At 32.7% G+C, this 19,339-nt stretch overlaps 2 protein-coding genes across 8 annotated transcripts; both read left to right on the plus strand.

Moving 5' to 3' along the window:
* The first annotated feature begins 446 nt into the window (after positions 1-446).
* LOC114373847 (TMV resistance protein N-like) lies at positions 447-7,037 on the plus strand. Its single transcript, XM_028331397.1, has 5 exons — positions 447-1,188; positions 1,988-2,984; positions 3,096-3,170; positions 3,279-3,413; positions 6,451-7,037. The coding sequence occupies exons 1-4, from the start codon at positions 722-724 to the stop codon at positions 3,366-3,368; spliced, it is 1,629 nt and encodes a 542-aa protein (XP_028187198.1). The 5' UTR covers positions 447-721; the 3' UTR covers positions 3,369-3,413; positions 6,451-7,037.
* A 5,001-nt stretch (positions 7,038-12,038) lies between these two features.
* On the plus strand, positions 12,039-17,875 carry LOC114375020 (TMV resistance protein N-like). 7 transcript variants are annotated; one of them, XR_003658682.1, is made up of 5 exons: positions 12,039-12,620; positions 12,725-13,829; positions 14,091-15,314; positions 15,417-16,115; positions 17,654-17,875. XR_003658682.1 is itself a non-coding variant. In XM_028332755.1 (4 exons), exons 1-4 carry the CDS (start codon positions 12,139-12,141, stop codon positions 15,891-15,893), a joined length of 3,288 nt encoding a protein of 1,095 aa, XP_028188556.1. In that variant the 5' UTR covers positions 12,039-12,138; the 3' UTR covers positions 15,894-16,265. The 7 variants fall into 7 exon arrangements, 2 of the variants coding, with proteins under 2 accessions (XP_028188556.1, XP_028188557.1); XR_003658681.1 differs by lacking the exon at positions 17,654-17,875 and adding an exon at positions 16,801-17,121; XR_003658679.1 differs by lacking the exon at positions 17,654-17,875 and adding an exon at positions 16,812-17,121.
* The last annotated feature ends 1,464 nt before the right edge of the window (positions 17,876-19,339 follow it).

Raw genomic sequence — 19,339 nt, forward strand, 5'->3', positions numbered from 1 at the left:
TCACAAATTAACTTGATCCGCAAGAGACTCCATTTTTTGAAATTGTAAAGTTTAATTTTGTTTTTAATTTATTACTTTGTTTGTATTGTCATTTTGTATTTGAATTGTTTATACGTGTAGAATGAAATAGGATTTTGGCTTTTTACTATGTTATTTGTGTATTTGTTTTTAAATTATTACTATGTTATTTGTGTATTTTTATTTGGATAGGATTTTTCTATGTTTGTGTTTAAATTTTTTATTTATTGTTAAGATGAATGAGGATCGGTGGATGTATAAAAATATAATGCCCAAAGAAGTGGATATGGATTATGAAAATAAAAAAGAATGTGGTGTTAATGAATCACATGTTAATTGTTCAGATGCGTTCAATATTTCTTAAGTAATAATATATTCATGAATATGTCGTAGGAAGCTATGGATTTGTTTGTAGGTGTTTGACAGCCAAAAGGATGTTGTGCGATGGGCTCGATTCGATGCTTATGAAAATGAATTTGTCTGTTAATGGGATGTGATAAGAGTGGTGAGTATAGGTGGGTGTCCCTTCAAGTTTTGTTCCAAGCCAATGGTTGGAGAACAAGACTCAACGGTAGAGTTGATTTGTGAGATTCATAATCATAAATTGACCAACTCATGTCCCAAATGATTGAATACAACTGAAAAGACACTTATGTCACGAAGTCAATGTTCGAACCAAAAAACATATTGATGCTCCAGTTAAATGAATATGTCGCTACACTTTCCATTCGAAGTCATGTCGGAACCCAAGACATCTGAAGTGCTGATCAGCTGCGCCAAAGATACATACCAAGGTTTTGCGGGCGATCTCTTAAGATCTCTCGAAGTATGCGGATTCTCCGTTAAGGTAGTCTCAGAAGACCATCGGGATCTTAAGGAAGAGGAAACTGAATGCGTCAGGATTTTCATTATTGTTTTTTCCCATCACTATGCAACTTCTTCATCTCGTTTGGATAAACTTACCGAGATCGTAAATAAGTACGGTGCGGCAGAAGATCGACGCATTTTTCCAGTTTTCTTCGAGGTGGAACCGTCTCATGTACGCTTTCAAAAAGGTAGTTTTGATATAGCCTTTGATTCTCATGCCAACCATGTGGAGCCTGGGTGCTTAGACAGGTGGATAATTACTCTGAAAGAAGTAACTGATTTTTCTGGCTGGAGTCTCAATCGGTACCCCCATCTAACCATTTTTTTTTGTCTCTCCCTGTTTTCATCTGTCTGGTTATATATATATAACGTTGTAATTTTTAGAGTACACTTAGTTCTGTTAATTGAAATTGGTTTGTTAGTTAGTTCATTAAATGTTAGTTACCTCTTATAGCAATTAGCAACTCTCTATAAATAGCATGTAAACACACTGATAGCACCCTGGACTCAGATGCTAATCACAGGCCCAAAAGGATTATTAAGAGCCCACAAGGATTGTTACCTCTTATAGCACGCTGATAGCAACTCTCTATAGATAGCATCAGACCTTTACTCGAATTCTGCTAGTAGTGGGTAGTATTGGAATCAGTATCTGTTAGTGGCTGTCCCCCTAGTTGTTAGCCATTCTGTTATTGTTGTCCTTATCCTATTAGCAAATGTAAGCCTATAAATAGTGATATATCAATGAAAGGGGGCAAGTATTAGCAAGCCAAAAACCCTGTCTTCTTACCTTTCTTTCTGGAGGTATTTCCTGGCCTCGGATACAGGAAGCCAATTTCCCTTACGAGCCATCACATACTCATTTGCATATTATTCAATCAATTACACAATACTTTTCAATGGTACTCCTCTCCTCTTCTCTATTATAATCTTTACGGCGTATGGCTACACTATGTTGGTGTTACCTGCGTATATTCTCAGAGATATGTATATCAAAGTATCAAGCACACTATGAACTAAACCTTGTTTGTTATAAATATCAGGACATGGATATGATGCATTTAGTAGGGCTAGCTTCACCTAAACTCCTTTGATTGCGCAGGTCCGGGAATACATATCAACACCAGGTTATTGAGAATATAGTTCAAAAGGTCTCTGACCATGTTTCTTGCTCAGTTGGATTACCTTGTCGAGTGGAGAAAGTTAATGATCTTTTGAAATCTGAATCTGACGATAGAGTGAGGGTTTTGGTATATGGAGAAGCTGGAATAGGCAAAACAACTGTAGTTCGTGGAGTTTGTCGTTCCAATGGGGGGAAATTTGCCTATTATTGCTTTCTTGAGAAGGTGGGAGAAAATTTAAGGAATCATGGATCAGTACATCTCATAAGGATGCTTTGCTCTAAAATAATTGTTGACAATGATAGTGAGTCTGGAACTGAAGAAGAAATATTACGGAAGAAGGGAAAACAACTGGGAAAGTCTCTTTTGGTTTTTGAAGACATTTTTGATCAAGAGCAGTTGGAATACATTGTTAAAGTAGCATATGACTGCTTTAGTTTCAACTCCAAAGTCATCATTACAGCTGAGAAAAATTGTTTCCTAAAATGTCCTGAGATTGAAATATATGAGGTAGAAAGGCTCACAGAGAAAGAGAGTATTGAATTGTTTAATTTGAAAGTGTTTAATTCTCGGTATCTAGAAATTACGTATTTGGGAATTATCGCACGAGCAGTAACTATGGCTTCTCGGGTTCCATATACTTTGGAACTGATAGCTTCCTACTTTCGTGAAAAAAGTGCAGAACAGTGTCAGTATATATTAGATGAATTTGAAAAAATTCCAAATGAAAACAAGAAACAAGTGATAGTTCAAATGATCTTTGATGCTTTGAGCAATGATCAGAAGAAAATGTTAATTCATATTGCCTATAACCTCATTGGACAAAAAAAGGCAATAGTTGAAGACAGACTTCATCATCTTTTTGGTGTCTGGGCAAAAGATGGTATTAACATGTTGCTTCATAAATCTCTTGTAAAGATTGATGAGCAAGGTCAGGTGACAATGCACCACTTGACACATAACATGGTAAAAGATATGGTAAGACTAATATAGATGGTTTGGTTTTTCACTTTCAATTTGATATATCTCCTTTATCGATGAAGCTTCATTGTTTATTCATGTTACTTTGTATACAACACAATGGAACAGGAGTATGGCAAAAAAGAAGACCAACCTGCATCAAATTATGGTAGCATGTGTGATTCGGTGGAATTGGACAAAAACGTAAGACCTATATGGATGAATTATTTTTTCATCTTTCACCTTGATACATCTCCTTTAACAATGGATTATTGTTATTTATATATGTTACTCTGTATACAATGGAAATAGGGGCATGTCATGGAAGAAACCCAACCTTCCTCAAATGATTACGAACCTATGGAATGTGAATATCAAAATTGTTCTACCTCCTCTTCTTGAGATCCTTCATGATGTTATTTAAGATCTGCTTCCCTCTTTTCCAAGGTAAACATGCTTGATGCCATGCAGTGCCTGATAATGCTAAATGTTTTAATAAATTCAAGGTGCAAATTGCTCCTCAATGTGTATGATGCTTTGACATGGATACCACGACAGCTAAATTAGGGGAACAATTTGTACTAACATGTAAGGTCTTGGAATTATCAAAAGTTAGATTTTGACATTAGTTAGTCCAGCATTACGAAAATTGCTGGGGAAATTCTATTTTGAATTTGAACAAATCCTTTGGCGAGATTGTAGACTTAAATGTTTATTTTCAAATGAAATGGGTCCCATGTTATTTAAATTTTTCTGATTTATAGTGATTTTTACATTGGAAAGGTTCTATGAGTTAAAGTGTTGGACAGCATGTTGTTGAATCAACTGTTTGCTTGCTATCTGAGTGTATAAGATTCATATGAAGTTTGAGTTGCATGGTCTTTTGTTGCCCTGCTTATTAATGCTTAAAATGTGATGTTCTAGCTGAACTTGATGCCAATTAGTGACAGCTGACAAGTGTGGATTGAAAATTGGTTAAGTGAAGGGGGTGTATTAGTTGTGGTTTATTACTTATTACTGCAGTAGCTCTGTCTTGCATAAATTGCTGTGTATTTTCTATTCTAATATTTTGAATTTCTTTTGTGAGATTGTAGATTTTACTTTATATTTTCAAATGCAATTGGTCCCATGTTTTGAGGATTATGCTTCAATCAAGGTTTTGGTTTTGCTAAGAGTTGATGAACTATCATCAGCATTCTTCAATCTTAATTTAATTAGATGCTTTTCTTCAAAATGATTTTAAATAATGTTCATGCATATGTATTTTCCATATAGTATCCAAGTATATGAACCTATGAGTATTTAGGGGATTCGCTTTCAAACCAAACTTATAGTTACTTATTGGAATCATTGGATTTTAAAAGAATGAATTGTGAAGATGAGGAGCAACTCTTTTAAAGTTGCATTTAGAGTAATTTGATTCCTACTCACACACACACAAGTGTGAGATGAAATTCTACATTAGATATGAATGAGAGAAAGTTGAACACCATATAAGTGAGGATAAGACTCATGAGTCCGAGCCTTAAGGTTTTGGGTTTAAGTGTGATATCAAGTTCACTTATGTGATTGCTCATGACTCATTGATAAAAATTTAATCGGTGTTATCATAACCAAATATGAACGGTCAAGATTTAATGTCACATGATCACTTTTAGAGTTACTCTTCATTCTCGTCATTCATTTTTTTGAAATCTAATGGTTAGGAAGAAGAGTCTCTCTCTCTCTCTCTCTCTCTCTCTCTCTCTCTCTCTCTCTCTCTCTCTCTCTCTCTCTCTCTCTCTCTCTCTCTCTCTCTCTCTCTCTCTCTCTCTCTCTCTCTCTCTCTCTCTCTATATATATATATATATATACTACTTTTCTCATACTTCTAATTTGCTTTCCATTAGTTTCCTTTTTCTAAGTTCATTACTTCATGATTTTAAATGATCTAATATTTAAACTTGGATTTAAGAGAAGTAAGAAAAGCTTTTTGGTAGGAAAGAAATATTTTCCAGTTTGGGACAACATGCAAAAGGATTTCCGTAGTGAATCCATCACGTTTGTAAATATCAAAGAGAAAGAGATAATGAAATTACTCATGCATCATATTATCTACCCCCACATGAACAAGCTGTTGATTCCTTAGATAATGCACAGTGATGTGTATGGGGCGAGTTGTCCCGCACGGATTAGTTGTTATCCCTTCAGGGACATGCACACTTTGTCCTTTATGGGAGCTTTGTTAAGTGATAAGTTGGCAAGTCCCTAAGCAGTGGACCAGTGGTGGATCCAAAATTTTTTTTTAGTGGTAGTAAGAAATAATTTTTAATGTTTTCACAAAAGTAAATATTACAAGGTACTACAAAATATATAATATTATGATAAAAGAAATCTAAAGTACTTAAACTTCTACAAATTATAATTGTCCTCTGTACATTCTTATACTTTCAAAATGTTTTATGATTTTTTTATTGTCAATACTATAAAAAATTACGATGTGCTCTATGCAAGTATGTGGTGTGTTTTTTTTGTATTACTGTAACAATAATAAGAATTGATCTAAATGATTTATTAAGCATGTAGTTTTTGTATTGAATGTCTTATGTTTATTTGAACTTTGGGTTAAAAAAAATCCAATAGGGATAATATATAATTTTTATGAGGGCAATTTTTTTATATACATTAACAAATAAAAAAAATCTGGTTGGGGAATTGCCCCCACAACAGATAATGTGTATCCGTCATGGTCGCTAAGTCATTAGTTCCTTTAAGAAATCTATCTTTTGCCCTGCGTCGAGAGTTGTTTCATTCCTATATGGAATGCATTTCTATCCACGTGCGGGCTAGTTGTTGTTCCTACTGAGTTATGGGTACTCCATGTATGATTGTACCTTAATTGAAAGAGAGGAACAAAATAAATAGGAAAACATGCATTCCATGCATCATAGGTGCCAAGCATTGATTGATATAATTGTGAATGATTGATTACCTCTATAATTTATTGTTGAAGTTTTGGTTGACAAGACAGACTTGTTCTATGATTGATTGACTTGTTTATGATCTATTTCACTTCATATCTGTATATATGTGCTTGGAGAAATGATGTTTTTCACGAGTGGCTGAGTATTAGTAAGTATGATGTGTTTAAGGACGATTGCTTGATTCTGCCATGTCAATGAATTCTTCTACTAGCAAATATAGTTGATAAGATCTATATGTTTGAAATACTATTGATAATCATGGATACCTATGTGTGTATGGTATGCTCTGTGAATAGATTATAGGTTTGTTTGAGGATTGTTTATTGTAAGATAATAAAGGTAAGAGATATGCATGTATAATGTTGTAAATGGTATTGTATACCTGACTGAGTGTAACTAACCTATGTCTTATGTGTGGTGTGAAGTATTTGTTAGTCTCATGTTTATATGTTGTATAACATAATCTCACTCCTTCTGTCTCTCTTTCTTTTTGTGGTCTTACTTTTTTTGTCAATCGGCAGATGGACGAGAGGCGAGGCGGCACATCCTCTTTTCTTTTTCTTTTTTTTATTCTGAGGAGGGCTTAATGCCCAGGAAAACTGAACAGAAATCGAACGGGACATAGGGAGCCCCATAATGTCCTTAACCAAGAGCATATCACACCCAGGAGGCGGCGAGCTCTTAACATGCAGGTCAATATCTTCATGAAAGGTGACACATCTGAATCACCCTGGATTAGTTTTTGGCTTGAAGCCATAGGTTTTGATAGTAGTGATGTAGGTGGTATTGGGGGTTCTCCTCGTAACTCTCCACTGTCTAGTGACTCTGGTGAGTCTTATAACTCCTTCTGACCTTTCAAAGTTAGAGTTAGAGCTACATTCCTTTTGGGTGCCTAAGGATGTTTTGGATCATGTCTGGTATAGTTTTGTTGTTCGTTAAGTGATTGTAGTGTTTGTATGTAACAATCATGTCGGATTAGGTCCTGCTGGAGTTATTCGTGATATTTTGTATATAGTTACATGTCACATGTGTCTGCTTTGTAGACCTTGATGCTCTTATATTTATAAGTGGGATGCAAGTTTGTACCTGCTTGTTTTATATTACACAATCCTTTACATGTTTATAAAAGTGCTTATCAGGTATCAAGAGAAAAATTATTGTATGATATTCGAATTAATACGTTTAAACTAAATTTGTACATATTCTTCTATAAATTGTCTAATAGGTATCTTCAGACGAAACCACTTGAAAAGTAGGACATCTCGTGGAAGTATATGTTTGTGAATCTATATACTATGTTTTCTAATTGCATAAACTACGTTTCTTATGTGAGAATAATTCTTCTCTTTTATTTAAATCTAATACCTTAGGAAATAAAATCCTTGAAAGGTGCATAAAATTTACACGTTTTTCCATCATCTTCACAATTAGTATAAACTTTATTTTCATTATCCTTGAGCTAAATAGTGTTAAGTCTTAATTTAGATAGAGGTTGTCACAATGATTATATAATGCATTGTTTTGAAAATCGGACTGAGTGGTTCAACCGGTCTTATCAGGAACTGGCATGGTGACTGGTCTGTTTACTCAACAAAACAGATTATTTTTAAAACCATTCAAATCAGCCCAAGATCGGTGTAGAAAACTGGTTTGAACCGATCTTTTAAGAAACTTTTTTTTTTCATTTTTTAAATTTAATCTAAAATTTCTAAGATAAATAAAAAGCCATTTAATTAGATTTACAAATTGGTATACATTATTTTGTTAATTATTTTTTTTATAAAAAAATATAATTTAATCATTTATTTTAATTCATATTTTATATCTTTATTTCTTATAATTTTATAGCATTATATTAATTTCTTATTTTATCTTTTATTCTATTTGTTATTGTTAATGACATTGTATTTCGTTCAAATATAAACCTAAATATTAGGATATATTTGTTTCAGATTTGTATGTTTACTTTAAATGTTAAAAACCTATGAAGTGGTGTTTTTATTTTATTTTTTAGTGCTATAAAGTTATAATATTATATTTGTTTAATATGACTTTATGTGTTATTTAATTGTTATTAATGTTTTATTAATATTGGTTTGAACATTGAATCTTGAACCAATACTTCGACTGGTTTAATGATTGTGTCTATAGAGATAATCTGAATAGGAAGCATGGAACATTTGCTAAAGAGGGATTTTTCATTTCTAAGATATATTTTGAATCCATTTAAAAAATATGGGCATTTCATATATCTTAACCTTCTGTTTGAATAGAGTATTTAAACATACTAATGTAATTTTTTTAGGATACTTCAATTTATACTAAGGAAAATGCTTCGTTTGGATATTTACTTTTAAAATTTCATAAATTCTCTGAATTTCCAATCCCGTTAAAATGAGGAATTTACAATTCCATTAAAATAAGTGAAATATTTAATTCCACTCATCACACACCACATTCTCCTTTCCTCTCTATTTCGTTGCTTATCGACAATGGAAGATTACTCTAGGTGATTACTTTTCAGCGACCTCCTGCAATTGAAAACTCATCGAAGCATGATATTCCTCAACCGGGATGAGGGCACGAATTAAAAACTCAATGCTCGAGCATCTTTTGTTGCGGGACTCTGATGGACATGGCACACACACGATGTCGCTCGCTACCGACATATATGTTTCGCCGATGTATAAGTTTTGACATCCTCACCACCACCTTCGAAGATGTCGATGCAGATTCCTCAACATGGTGGTGTCATGTCTCCTTGCTGTCAATGCTAGCAGAGTTGCAAAGCTTTAAACATGGCTAAAGTTTGGTCTTGGGTCCAACAATGAGAATATTCCACTAGGTAGAATATTGGACCATCATCATTGAAGAAGTTTCTTATGTAGAAGGATATATAGGGGAGTCAAACCAGTTTTGAGTTTTGAAAGAGTGACAAGTAGATACTAACCAAATGATCTAAATTAAATTAATAACCTAATTTACATTTTAAATTCTTTAGTATTGTAAAACTCTATCCAAACATAGGTAGTTTAGCTTTAGAGGCAAATTCAGTTTGGTTTTCAGTTAAACATTCTCAACAAATATTTGTTATTATTTTTAATTGAACAGTAAGAAATATGCAATTACCGTGCAGTTTTTATATAGAAAAAATTATTGTGTGTGTGAGCTATGCTATATGAGTTTCAGAAATGAGAAGAAAAAAATAATTTCAACCAGTCCAACTAATTCATTACTAATCTAAATATTTAATTTATTTAATTTAACCTTCACCCAATTATTTAATTTTTCATTGTTTATTTTGGTACACACACCCCATGATTCTTACATTTTTATTAATCAATCTTTTTAATATTTTAGATTAATGTGATAAATGTGGTAACTTATATTGATATAGAAGACTTTTTTATTAATAAAATATATCTATGTATATTTACGAAGGTTTATAAAATATTTTTATAATATTGATTTTTCCACTGGTAATAAAAATATTTTATAAAACTCTGATTTTTTTAATGAAAAATCAATTTAAACCTAATGAATATAAAATACAAATGAATCGAAACTATTCTCTTTCATTTTTTTATAGTAAATTTAAACCTTGAAAGAAAAAAGGTGAAACATTATTTTACCAAAGCATGATATGGTGATATTTTTATGTTTATGTGGGGTGAAAATAGCCTATAAGCTAACTAATAGCTTACAAACAAATAGAAAGCTTACAAGTTATAAGTTAGGAAGTGAGAAACTAAAAACTAATTGATTTAATTGGAATTAACACTAATTAATAAATGTTAAATAACATATTTTAAGCAAACATATGTTTTAATAAAATAAAAATAAAAATCTTTTTTTTTCTTGGTGTGTTTATTTTATGATTTAGAAAATTAAACATGTTGATTTGACTGGAGATCGATTTAGTGATTAGTTTGTTTATTAATAAAGCAGACTATTTTAGAGTAGACCAACATGCTAAATTAGCCTAGAACCAATTCAGAACCTAGGTTTGAATTGGTATTCTTGAAAAATACTTTTATTTTTTATTTTAATTTTTTTGAATATAAATATAAATATAAATAAAATCACTTATTTAATAAGAATTACAAATAAGTATAAATTATTTTATCAATTTTTTCTTGTAAAACATGTAATTTACTCATTTATATTAATTTATATTTTTTATATCTTGATTTTTACAATTTGATATTATATTAACTTGGAAATTTCTTTTTATACATTAGTAAACTTGTCATTGTTAACGAATATTGTTGTATTTTATTAAAAATTAAATGTTGTACAACACGGTATATCTTGATGTTTACAATAATGTATTTTACTATATTGTGTTATGATATGTTTTATTTCAATTTATTTGTAGTCTGAATGTTAAAACCTATCAAATTAGAAGCCTCAATGATAGGAGTTTGTTTTACGTAAAAACTTAAAAAAAAGAATCCATTTAAAAAGTCATCAATGTCATTAAGTTGCTTTGGTATTTTCATCCAAGAGATCATTAATAAAAAAAAATGTCTAGTGACACTTACAAAAGTGCAAGATGTCAAATAAAGAGCATCATTACAACATTGTACAACAGGGTCCGTGGAGGGATATGACAGTGAGGGGCAACAACAGCGTTTGGAGAGGGAGGAGGGTTTGCAGGAACGGCCAGCCCTAGATCCGAACACATTTCTGGATTTTTTCTCAATCCAATTTTTGAATTTTTTTTCAACATATTTCTGTTTTGAATTTGTATTTTAAAACAGAAAATTAGAAACTATCCGAACGAGGCCTTAGATGTTGAAAATGAAGAATCCACGTTGGTTGGTGGTGCTACCATAGCACTGCTTCAAACACTATCTCTAATGAATTGTGCCCTTTCCTTATTTCTTAATGAATTGTTTTACTTATAAAATAACTCCTTTTAAGTACTCTTTTCTAAGTACTCTTTTTTAACGGGTGAAACTTATAAAATTATAAAAAAGAATCTTTAAATACAAGGTGACATCTATCAAATTTATTATTTTTAAAAAATTTCATTCAATAAAAGAAAATATATTCAAGGAGTGTGTTAGAGAATACTCTATTCGAATTTAAATATAAGCGGTTTAACTACCAATCACATGAATGGTTAAGGAGTTCAATTAATAACATTTAATTTAAAAAATCTTCTTAAATATCTTTCATAACATGTTTGTACAATAGAAATAAATTTTTCATAAAAAATTAGATTTTATTAATAAAATACATAATAAGAATATTATCATTAAACAAAAATAAAAGTTAGTTAGTAGCAACTTATATTTAAGTCTAAATTTTTGTTATTGCTTAGAGTAAATATGACCTTAACACTTCTGAAAGTCAAAATAGAGATATTTGAATAAAGAGAAGTTATAGTAACAAGGTAAGAAAAAATGGAGATGAAAAAAAAATGAAACTCTTATTATGAAACTAGTTGGATAAACTTTTTTAAACACATTTTTAGTAGAAAAATTATTAAATAAGTTTTTTTATAAACTAAAATCAGTTGCTCTCCATTAATTCACTATTAACTAATTTATAAATGCTTTAATCTTTTATAGAAGCTAGAGAATAAGTAGTTTAGTTCTTTGTGTTTTAGTTTTTGTTGAGTATGACTTTTTTGTTTTAAAAGACTAAATTTGGCTGATGTTATCTATGAATATTAAACTGAGTTATTTTAATTGATATTGTTAGCTATTTAAGTTTTAGGATAAAATATATTTTTTGTTTATCTATTTTTTCATATTTCTGTTTTTAGTTTTTAATTTTTTAATTGAAATTTTTTATCATTTACTCTTTAAAAGTTTACGATTTAATTTTTTTATTTTTTAATTGAGACATTTTGTTTTATTTTTTAAAATATCCTCAATTTTAACTGTTGTGAAAAATTTCAAATTTTGATAAAAGTATTATGTAAACTTTAACCAGTATGAAAAGAGAGAACGGTTCAGATTTCAGCCACAGAGAACATGTGTATGTAGAGACGGTAGAAGATTTTGTTTACTGAAAATAGATAATAAAAAAGAAAAGAAAAGAAAAGATAGTGACCATTTATTTATTTATTTTTATCAGTAATGACTTTTGGTAGAAAAGAAGTAGTAGTATAAAACAGTGGAAGATGGAGGCAGAATCTAGGGTTTGGGATTGCTGGGATTGGAGTGGGAGGAGTTGAATTAGCGAAGAAGTAATCGATGTCGAAGGCAGTTTCAGAATCTATTGATATTAGGGCTTACGATGTTTTCCTCAGTTTTAGAGGAGAAGACACTAGACGCAGTTTCACGGGTAATCTCTACAATTATTTGGAGAAAAGGGGAATCCATACCTTCATTGGCGACTACGATTTTGAGAGTGGAGAGGAAATCAAAGCATCACTTTCGGAGGCGATTGAACGTTCAAGAGTTTTCGTTATAGTGTTCTCCGAGAACTATGCTTCTTCTTCTTGGTGCTTAGATGAACTTGTACGTATCCTTGACTTCACCGAGGATAACCATCGACCGGTTATTCCAGTTTTCTATTACGTTGATCCGTCCGATGTGAGACATCAGAAGGGGATCTATGGAGAAGCACTGGCTATGCATGAGAGAAGACTCAACCACGAGTCGTACAAAGTCATGAAATGGAGGAACGCACTGCGTCAAGCTGCTACTTTGTCCGGTTGGCCTTTCAAACATGGGTAACCTACCCAATCTTTATTTATTCATTTTTTTTAATTTTATTTTCAGGTAATATCTTCTTGTCGATCTTGAATGAGTTTAATTAATTCATCAAATTGAGCAGCGATGGATATGAATACGAGTTGATTGAGAAGATTGTGGAGGACATTTCCAACAAGATTAAGATTAGTCGACCTGTTGTGGATCGCCCAGTTGGCCTCGAGTATCGAATGCTTGAAGTAAACTGGCTGCTGGATGCCACATCCCTTGCTGGAGTACATGTGATAGGGATTTGTGGCATGGGTGGCATTGGAAAAACAACACTTGCCCGTGCTGTATACCATTCCGCTGCTGGCCACTTTGATACCTCGTGTTTCCTTGGTAACGTCAGGGAAAATGCTATGAAGCATGGCTTAGTGCATCTCCAGCAAACCCTGCTTGCTGAGATATTCCGTGAGAACAATATTCGTCTGACAAGTGTCGAGCAAGGAATTTCACTAATAAAGAAGAGGCTCCACAGGAAGAGGCTTCTTTTGGTTCTTGACGATGTCCGTGAGCTAGAGGACTTGCAGGCTCTTGTTGGAAGTCCTGATTGGTTTGGCCCTGGCAGCAGAGTCATCATTACCACTAGAGACAGACAGTTGCTTAAAGCCCATGGGGTTGACAAGGTATACGAGGTAGAAGTTTTGGCCAACGGTGAAGCTCTCAAATTGCTTTGTTGGAAGGCCTTCAGAACCGACAGAGTTCATCCAGATTTCATTAGTAAATTAAACCGTGCAATCGCTTTTGCTTCTGGCATTCCTTTGGTTCTTGAACTTATAGGTTCAAGCTTGTATGGTAGAGGAATAGAAGAATGGGAATCTACTTTGGATCAGTATGAAAAAAATCCTCATAGAGACATACACATGGCACTTAAAATATCCTTCGATGCTCTGAGTTACCTCGAGAAGGAGGTTTTTCTAGACATTGCATGTTTCTTCAATGGATTTGAATTAGCAGAGATCGAGCATATACTTGGTGCACATCACGGTTGCTGTTTGAAAATTCATATTGGAGCATTGGTGGAAAAATCTCTTATAATGATTGACGAGCATGGCTGTGTTCAGATGCATGATTTGATGCAACAAATGGGTAGAGAAATTGTTCGACAGGAATCACAGGAGCACCCTGGCAAACGCAGTAGGTTATGGTCTACTGAGGATATAGTTCGTGTTTTAGAAGATAACACAGTGAGTAAGACTGAGATCAATGGTTTGATCTTCATCTTTAGCATTGATTTTTTTTACCATTATTGTACATGTTAGGTGACATTTCATTACTTTAAACTTTACATTACATCGAGTTTCTGCCATTCTATTGATGGTATTAGTCACTCTTGATTTTCCCGCATTTGTATAGTACGAGAACTGCTTGAAATCTGCATTTCAATTCCCCTACTAGTACATACATACATCGTATTGTGGTTGACTTGTGTTTTTTGTGTTGAAAAGGGAACATCTAAAATCCAAAGTATAATTCTGGATTTCTCCAAATCTGAAGAAGTGGTACAATGGGATGGAATGGCCTTCGTGAAGATGATAAGCCTCAGAACACTTATTATCAGAAAGGAGTGTTTTTCCAAAGGTCCAAAAAAACTTCCAAATAGCTTAAGAGTGCTGGAGTGGTGGGGCTATCCCTCAAAGTCTTTACCATCCGATTTTAAGCCAGAGAAACTAGCTATACTGAAGTTACCCTATAGTGGCTTTATGTCACTTGAGTTGCCAAACTTTTTGCATATGAGAGTTTTGAATTTTGACAGGTGTAAATTTTTAACACGGACACCTGATTTATCTGGTGCCCCAATTTTAAAAGAATTATCTTCTGTTTTTTGTGAGAATTTAGTTGAAATTCATGATTCGGTTGGATTCCTAGATAAACTTGAAATCATGAACTTTGAGAGTTGTAGCAAGCTTGAGACTTTTCCACCAATCAAGTTGACCTCTCTTGAAAGCATCAACTTTTCGTATTGTTCAAGTCTTGTGAGTTTTCCTGAAATATTAGGAAAGATGGAAAACATAACGCATCTTTCTTTGGAGTACACTGCCATAAGTAAATTACCAAATTCAATTAGAGAACTTGTCCGACTTCAAAGTTTAGAACTGCACAACTGTGGAATGGTTCAGTTACCGAGTAGCATTGTCACATTGCGAGAACTTGAGGTGTTGAGTATTTGCCAATGTGAAGGGTTGCGATTTTCAAAACAGGACGAAGATGTGAAAAATAAGAGCTTACTGATGCCCTCTTCATATTTGAAACAAGTCAATTTATGGTCCTGCAGTATATCTGATGAATTCATTGATACAGGACTCGCTTGGTTTGCCAATGTGAAAAGCTTAGATCTTTCAGCAAATAATTTTACAATTCTTCCTTCATGCATCCAAGAATGTCGCCTTTTGAGGAAACTATATTTGGACTACTGTACGCATCTTCATGAAATTAGGGGGATTCCACCCAATTTAGAAACATTATCTGCAATTCGGTGCACATCCTTGAAAGATTTAGACCTTGCAGTTCCTCTTGAATCCACCAAAGAAGGTTGCTGTTTGAGACAACTTATTTTGGATGATTGTGAGAATCTTCAAGAAATTAGAGGGATTCCACCAAGCATAGAGTTTTTGTCTGCAACAAACTGCAGATCCTTGACTGCCTCATGTAGGAGAATGCTACTGAAACAGGTTCGTCTTTGTTTTCCTTAATTGGTTATTTGATTTCGTATTTGGCATTCGCATTGATTAAACTCTACATGTGTTTCTAATCATATGAACTATGACTAACAGGAGTTGCATGAGGCTGGAAATAAGAGATATTCTTTGCCAGGAACAAGGATTCCAGAATGGTTTGAGCACTGCAGCAGGGGACAATCAATTTCCTTTTGGTTTCGTAACAAGTTCCCAGTAATATCTCTCTGTCTTGCTGGACTCATGCATAAGCACCCTTTTGGACTTAAACCTATTGTGTCCATTAATGGCAATAAAATGAAGACCGAGTTTCAAAGGAGATGGTTTTATTTCGAGTTCCCAGTATTAACTGATCATATACTTATATTTGGTGAAAGGCAGATTAAATTTGAAGATAATGTGGATGAAGTAGTTTCAGAAAATGATTGGAATCATGTAGTGGTCTCTGTTGATGTTGATTTCAAATGGAACCCAACAGAGCCGCTTGTTGTGCGGACTGGACTCCATGTAATCAAACCAAAAAGTAGCGTGGAAGATATTCGATTCATTGATCCTTATAAACCCACCTTCTTATAAAGAAAAACATAATATTAGATGACTTGGGAGTCTCAAAGACCATTTGTGTGACGCAAAAAGAATTGGCATCATTTGATTCATTGCTACCACATTAACAAAGTGGTGGAGACTGGAGAGTGATTTTCGTTGCTTCAACCCTCTAGCATTAAAAGATAATGTGAATTGGGATTCAACTTTGATGGCATCATGCATCCCAGATGAGTAGTACAGCTGGTGTTCAATGTAAGTTTGCTTGCTGCTTTTTTTTCCTGTGTTGTACTAACTACTAGTACTATTAACATGAAAATGTTAAAAGTGATTATTTGTAATATATGGTTTGTCAAATATGTTTGAAACTTCCTATTTTGAAATATCTTATTCCAAACAAGTTAATCAATTGCATGGAGAAAGGTAACTTACGTTAGAAAGTTCAAAAGTGGTTTTGGATTCTGTTGTGTGTGTAGATTGCTATTGATGGAGGCAAGCAATTGTTGGCATTAATTTCTCCTTTTGTTATGAATTACTTGGTAAGTTTATGGAGATTGAGTTTTTCACCATAAGATCCACACTGAGGTGGCTTTTGGTAGGGGGAGAAGTTTTTAGTTTGATGAGAACCATAGATTGGAAATCTTCGTTTCCTATGTTCGGTATCTATTTTAAAAAAAGACATTCCTGGTAAAGAAGTTTTCCCGGGAATGATTTTTAATTAAGTTTCTCACAAAAACTTTCCCATGAAACTTTCCCATGGGAGAGGTGGGAATCTTTTGAGTTAATTTTTTTTTCTTATATAGTAAAAATTATTATGTTACTCTTATTAGATTATTTAATGTGGTTAATAATTAAAGTAATTGACAAAAATATCACATAACTCTTTGATTCTCATTAAACTTACCATCTTATAAAGAATAACATATGTTAGATAACATAGGAGTTTCTCAGAGACCATTTGTGCAGATGCAAAAAGAATCGATGTCATTTGATTCATTGCTACCACATCTGGAAAGGGGTGGAGAGTGGCTTTCATTCCCTCAACCTCTGGATTATTCAAATTTGGTACTATGATGAGAAGCACCGCTGGTGTCCAAGGCAAGTCTGCTTGTCGCTTTTTTTTGTGTGTGTGCTCTCTCGTACTAAATGACAAGAAAATGTCTGAAATGACTACTTATAAATTATAATTTGAAAAATGTTTGAAACTTCATATTTTGAAATATCCGCTTATAGCAATTTCAGGATCATTTGCTCGTACCAATATTCGTATCCATGTGTAATTTCCCTTAGTTCAACACTTCAGCCTACTTTCCTCCCCTCCCCCTATATGCATGTGTCAAAGGTTTATCTGCTTGTTAATTGTATAAAATCCTTTAAAATTATAAGAAAATGGTATATCAAAGGTATTGTGATATACATCAGTCATATTTATTATGAATTGTAGAAAATTACTTCTTGTACATTAGACATCAGCTAAAAAATTGGGGAAAATATGGAACTGTGCGTGTAAAACTAAAGAAATTGGGGGAAAATATGAAAGTGTCCCCCGTGTAAAACTAAAGAAATTGGGGAAAATATGGAAGTGGGATTTGACGTAAATTACATAATTTGACTTAGCATATGTGGTAACTTATATTTAAGTATTTGACTGACTTGGTATTAAATATGGAGAAATATTTATAACAGGTGCGAAGTATTGATGCTTTGTCTTGCCATGTACCTTTATATTTATTGGAATAAGAGATTCATTGTTTCGTTATGTAACTTTGTATATTATATATTTATTGGAATAGGAGAATCAGGTGAGAAGCCAGAAATGCCAACGTTCCTCAAGCTTTAATTAATTTGATTGTTGTTTTATCGATTGATGAAGTAAATAACTAGTAGTTGCTTGGATGTGTACATAAAACTTGCGAGCAACTTGATTTTTGTGTTTTTTTTTCTACATTCTCATATGTAGCTACTTCTGATTTTATTTACTTTTAGTTTTTGTTTTGCTTTCGTTGATTTCTTCATTTGGTATTGGTTGTCTTATATGGATCCATATTTTGTTATGCATTCAAAGTGACCTTTTAAATGACTCTATTTGTTTTTCCGTTTAAAAGCCAGATCAGAGCCAATCCATGCTTTAACCGTAGTTATGTTGAGGTGCATGGAAAAGTGTAAATATCCTTGCATAAAAATGGACAATATGGTACAAAGAATCTTTAATTGAAATATTTTAAGAGGTGATAAATAAGATCTTTTATAGATTATTTTTTGTTTTGTAAATTTTTTAGAAATTTTATGGTTGCATGATATTTTAATTTGAGTTATTAAATATTTTAATCTCAATGATTTATTATTTTTTTAACATTTAAAGTCACTTTTAGTCTATTATATAATTGTTTTACTCTTTTGTACATTAAATTTAAAAAGTTTCACTCTAGTTATTTAAGTTTTTTAAATGTCTCATTTTTGTCCTTTTTGATGGTGTCTCCTTAACGGACATTAACAAATGCTTACTTGTTCGTTAAGTTGCCTTGTTGGCCTATTTATCATGCACACATGTTTTTCTGACGTGAAAATTAATATAATTAATTTTTTAATAAGATTGGAACAACTCTTTTTGACTGTTACGGTTTTCTTCAATAAATGGTGTCTTCTTCAAATGGGTTTTGGTTCTTCTTTTTCTTCCAATGAGTTCTTCCTTTTCAAATTAAATGGTCATTTCTTTAGCCTGAAATTGGAGTTTAGAGTTTGTGTTGTAGCTTCAAGTTGTTGCAAGTAATTTATAGTTTGACAATGTTCTGGTTTACAATTCTGTGAAGGTCTGATTACCAATTCACAGTACTATTCATCATGTTTTAATAAACTTAATGGATCAAATTGAAACAATTTAAAAATTTTATGGACCAAATTAAAACAAAAAAAAAACTTAATGGACCAGGTTAAAATAATTTAAAAACTTTATGGACCAAAATGGAACTATTTACAAAAATAGAGAACATCGCGTGATATGAACAACCAACATAGGTATTCTAGGTTGCTGATTTCGTATATTAGATGCTGAACTTCTTATCTCAGATGATAGGTTGCGGAGCTTGTTCCATGAGTACTTCATATTCTGAAATTGTAACTTCATGTGTAGAATTTTGTTCAAATTGCTGGTTCACTTCCACATTCTACAAAATAACTCCCCCTGATTATCTTCATTGTGATCACTTGCAATGTGATCACCAAGTGGATCATCAACATCTGCAGAACAAGTATCAAAATCTAACCAAAGAAAACAACCACCATAACTAAAACCAATTACAAAAAACTATAACTATAAATTTATAGAAGCATACAAGATAATTTATAATTACTATTGACTACAACTTGACAACTTGTACATCATCATCATCAAGACAGCTTAGAAGATGGAAGATAACTTCAGCCTCTGCCCCAGGATGCTCGACATAAAGATGAACAATTTCCTATCCAGCTGCAATGCC

This window comes from Glycine soja, chromosome 11 (assembly GCF_004193775.1).
Source record: "Glycine soja cultivar W05 chromosome 11, ASM419377v2, whole genome shotgun sequence".
Lineage (NCBI taxonomy): Eukaryota > Viridiplantae > Streptophyta > Magnoliopsida > Fabales > Fabaceae > Glycine > Glycine soja.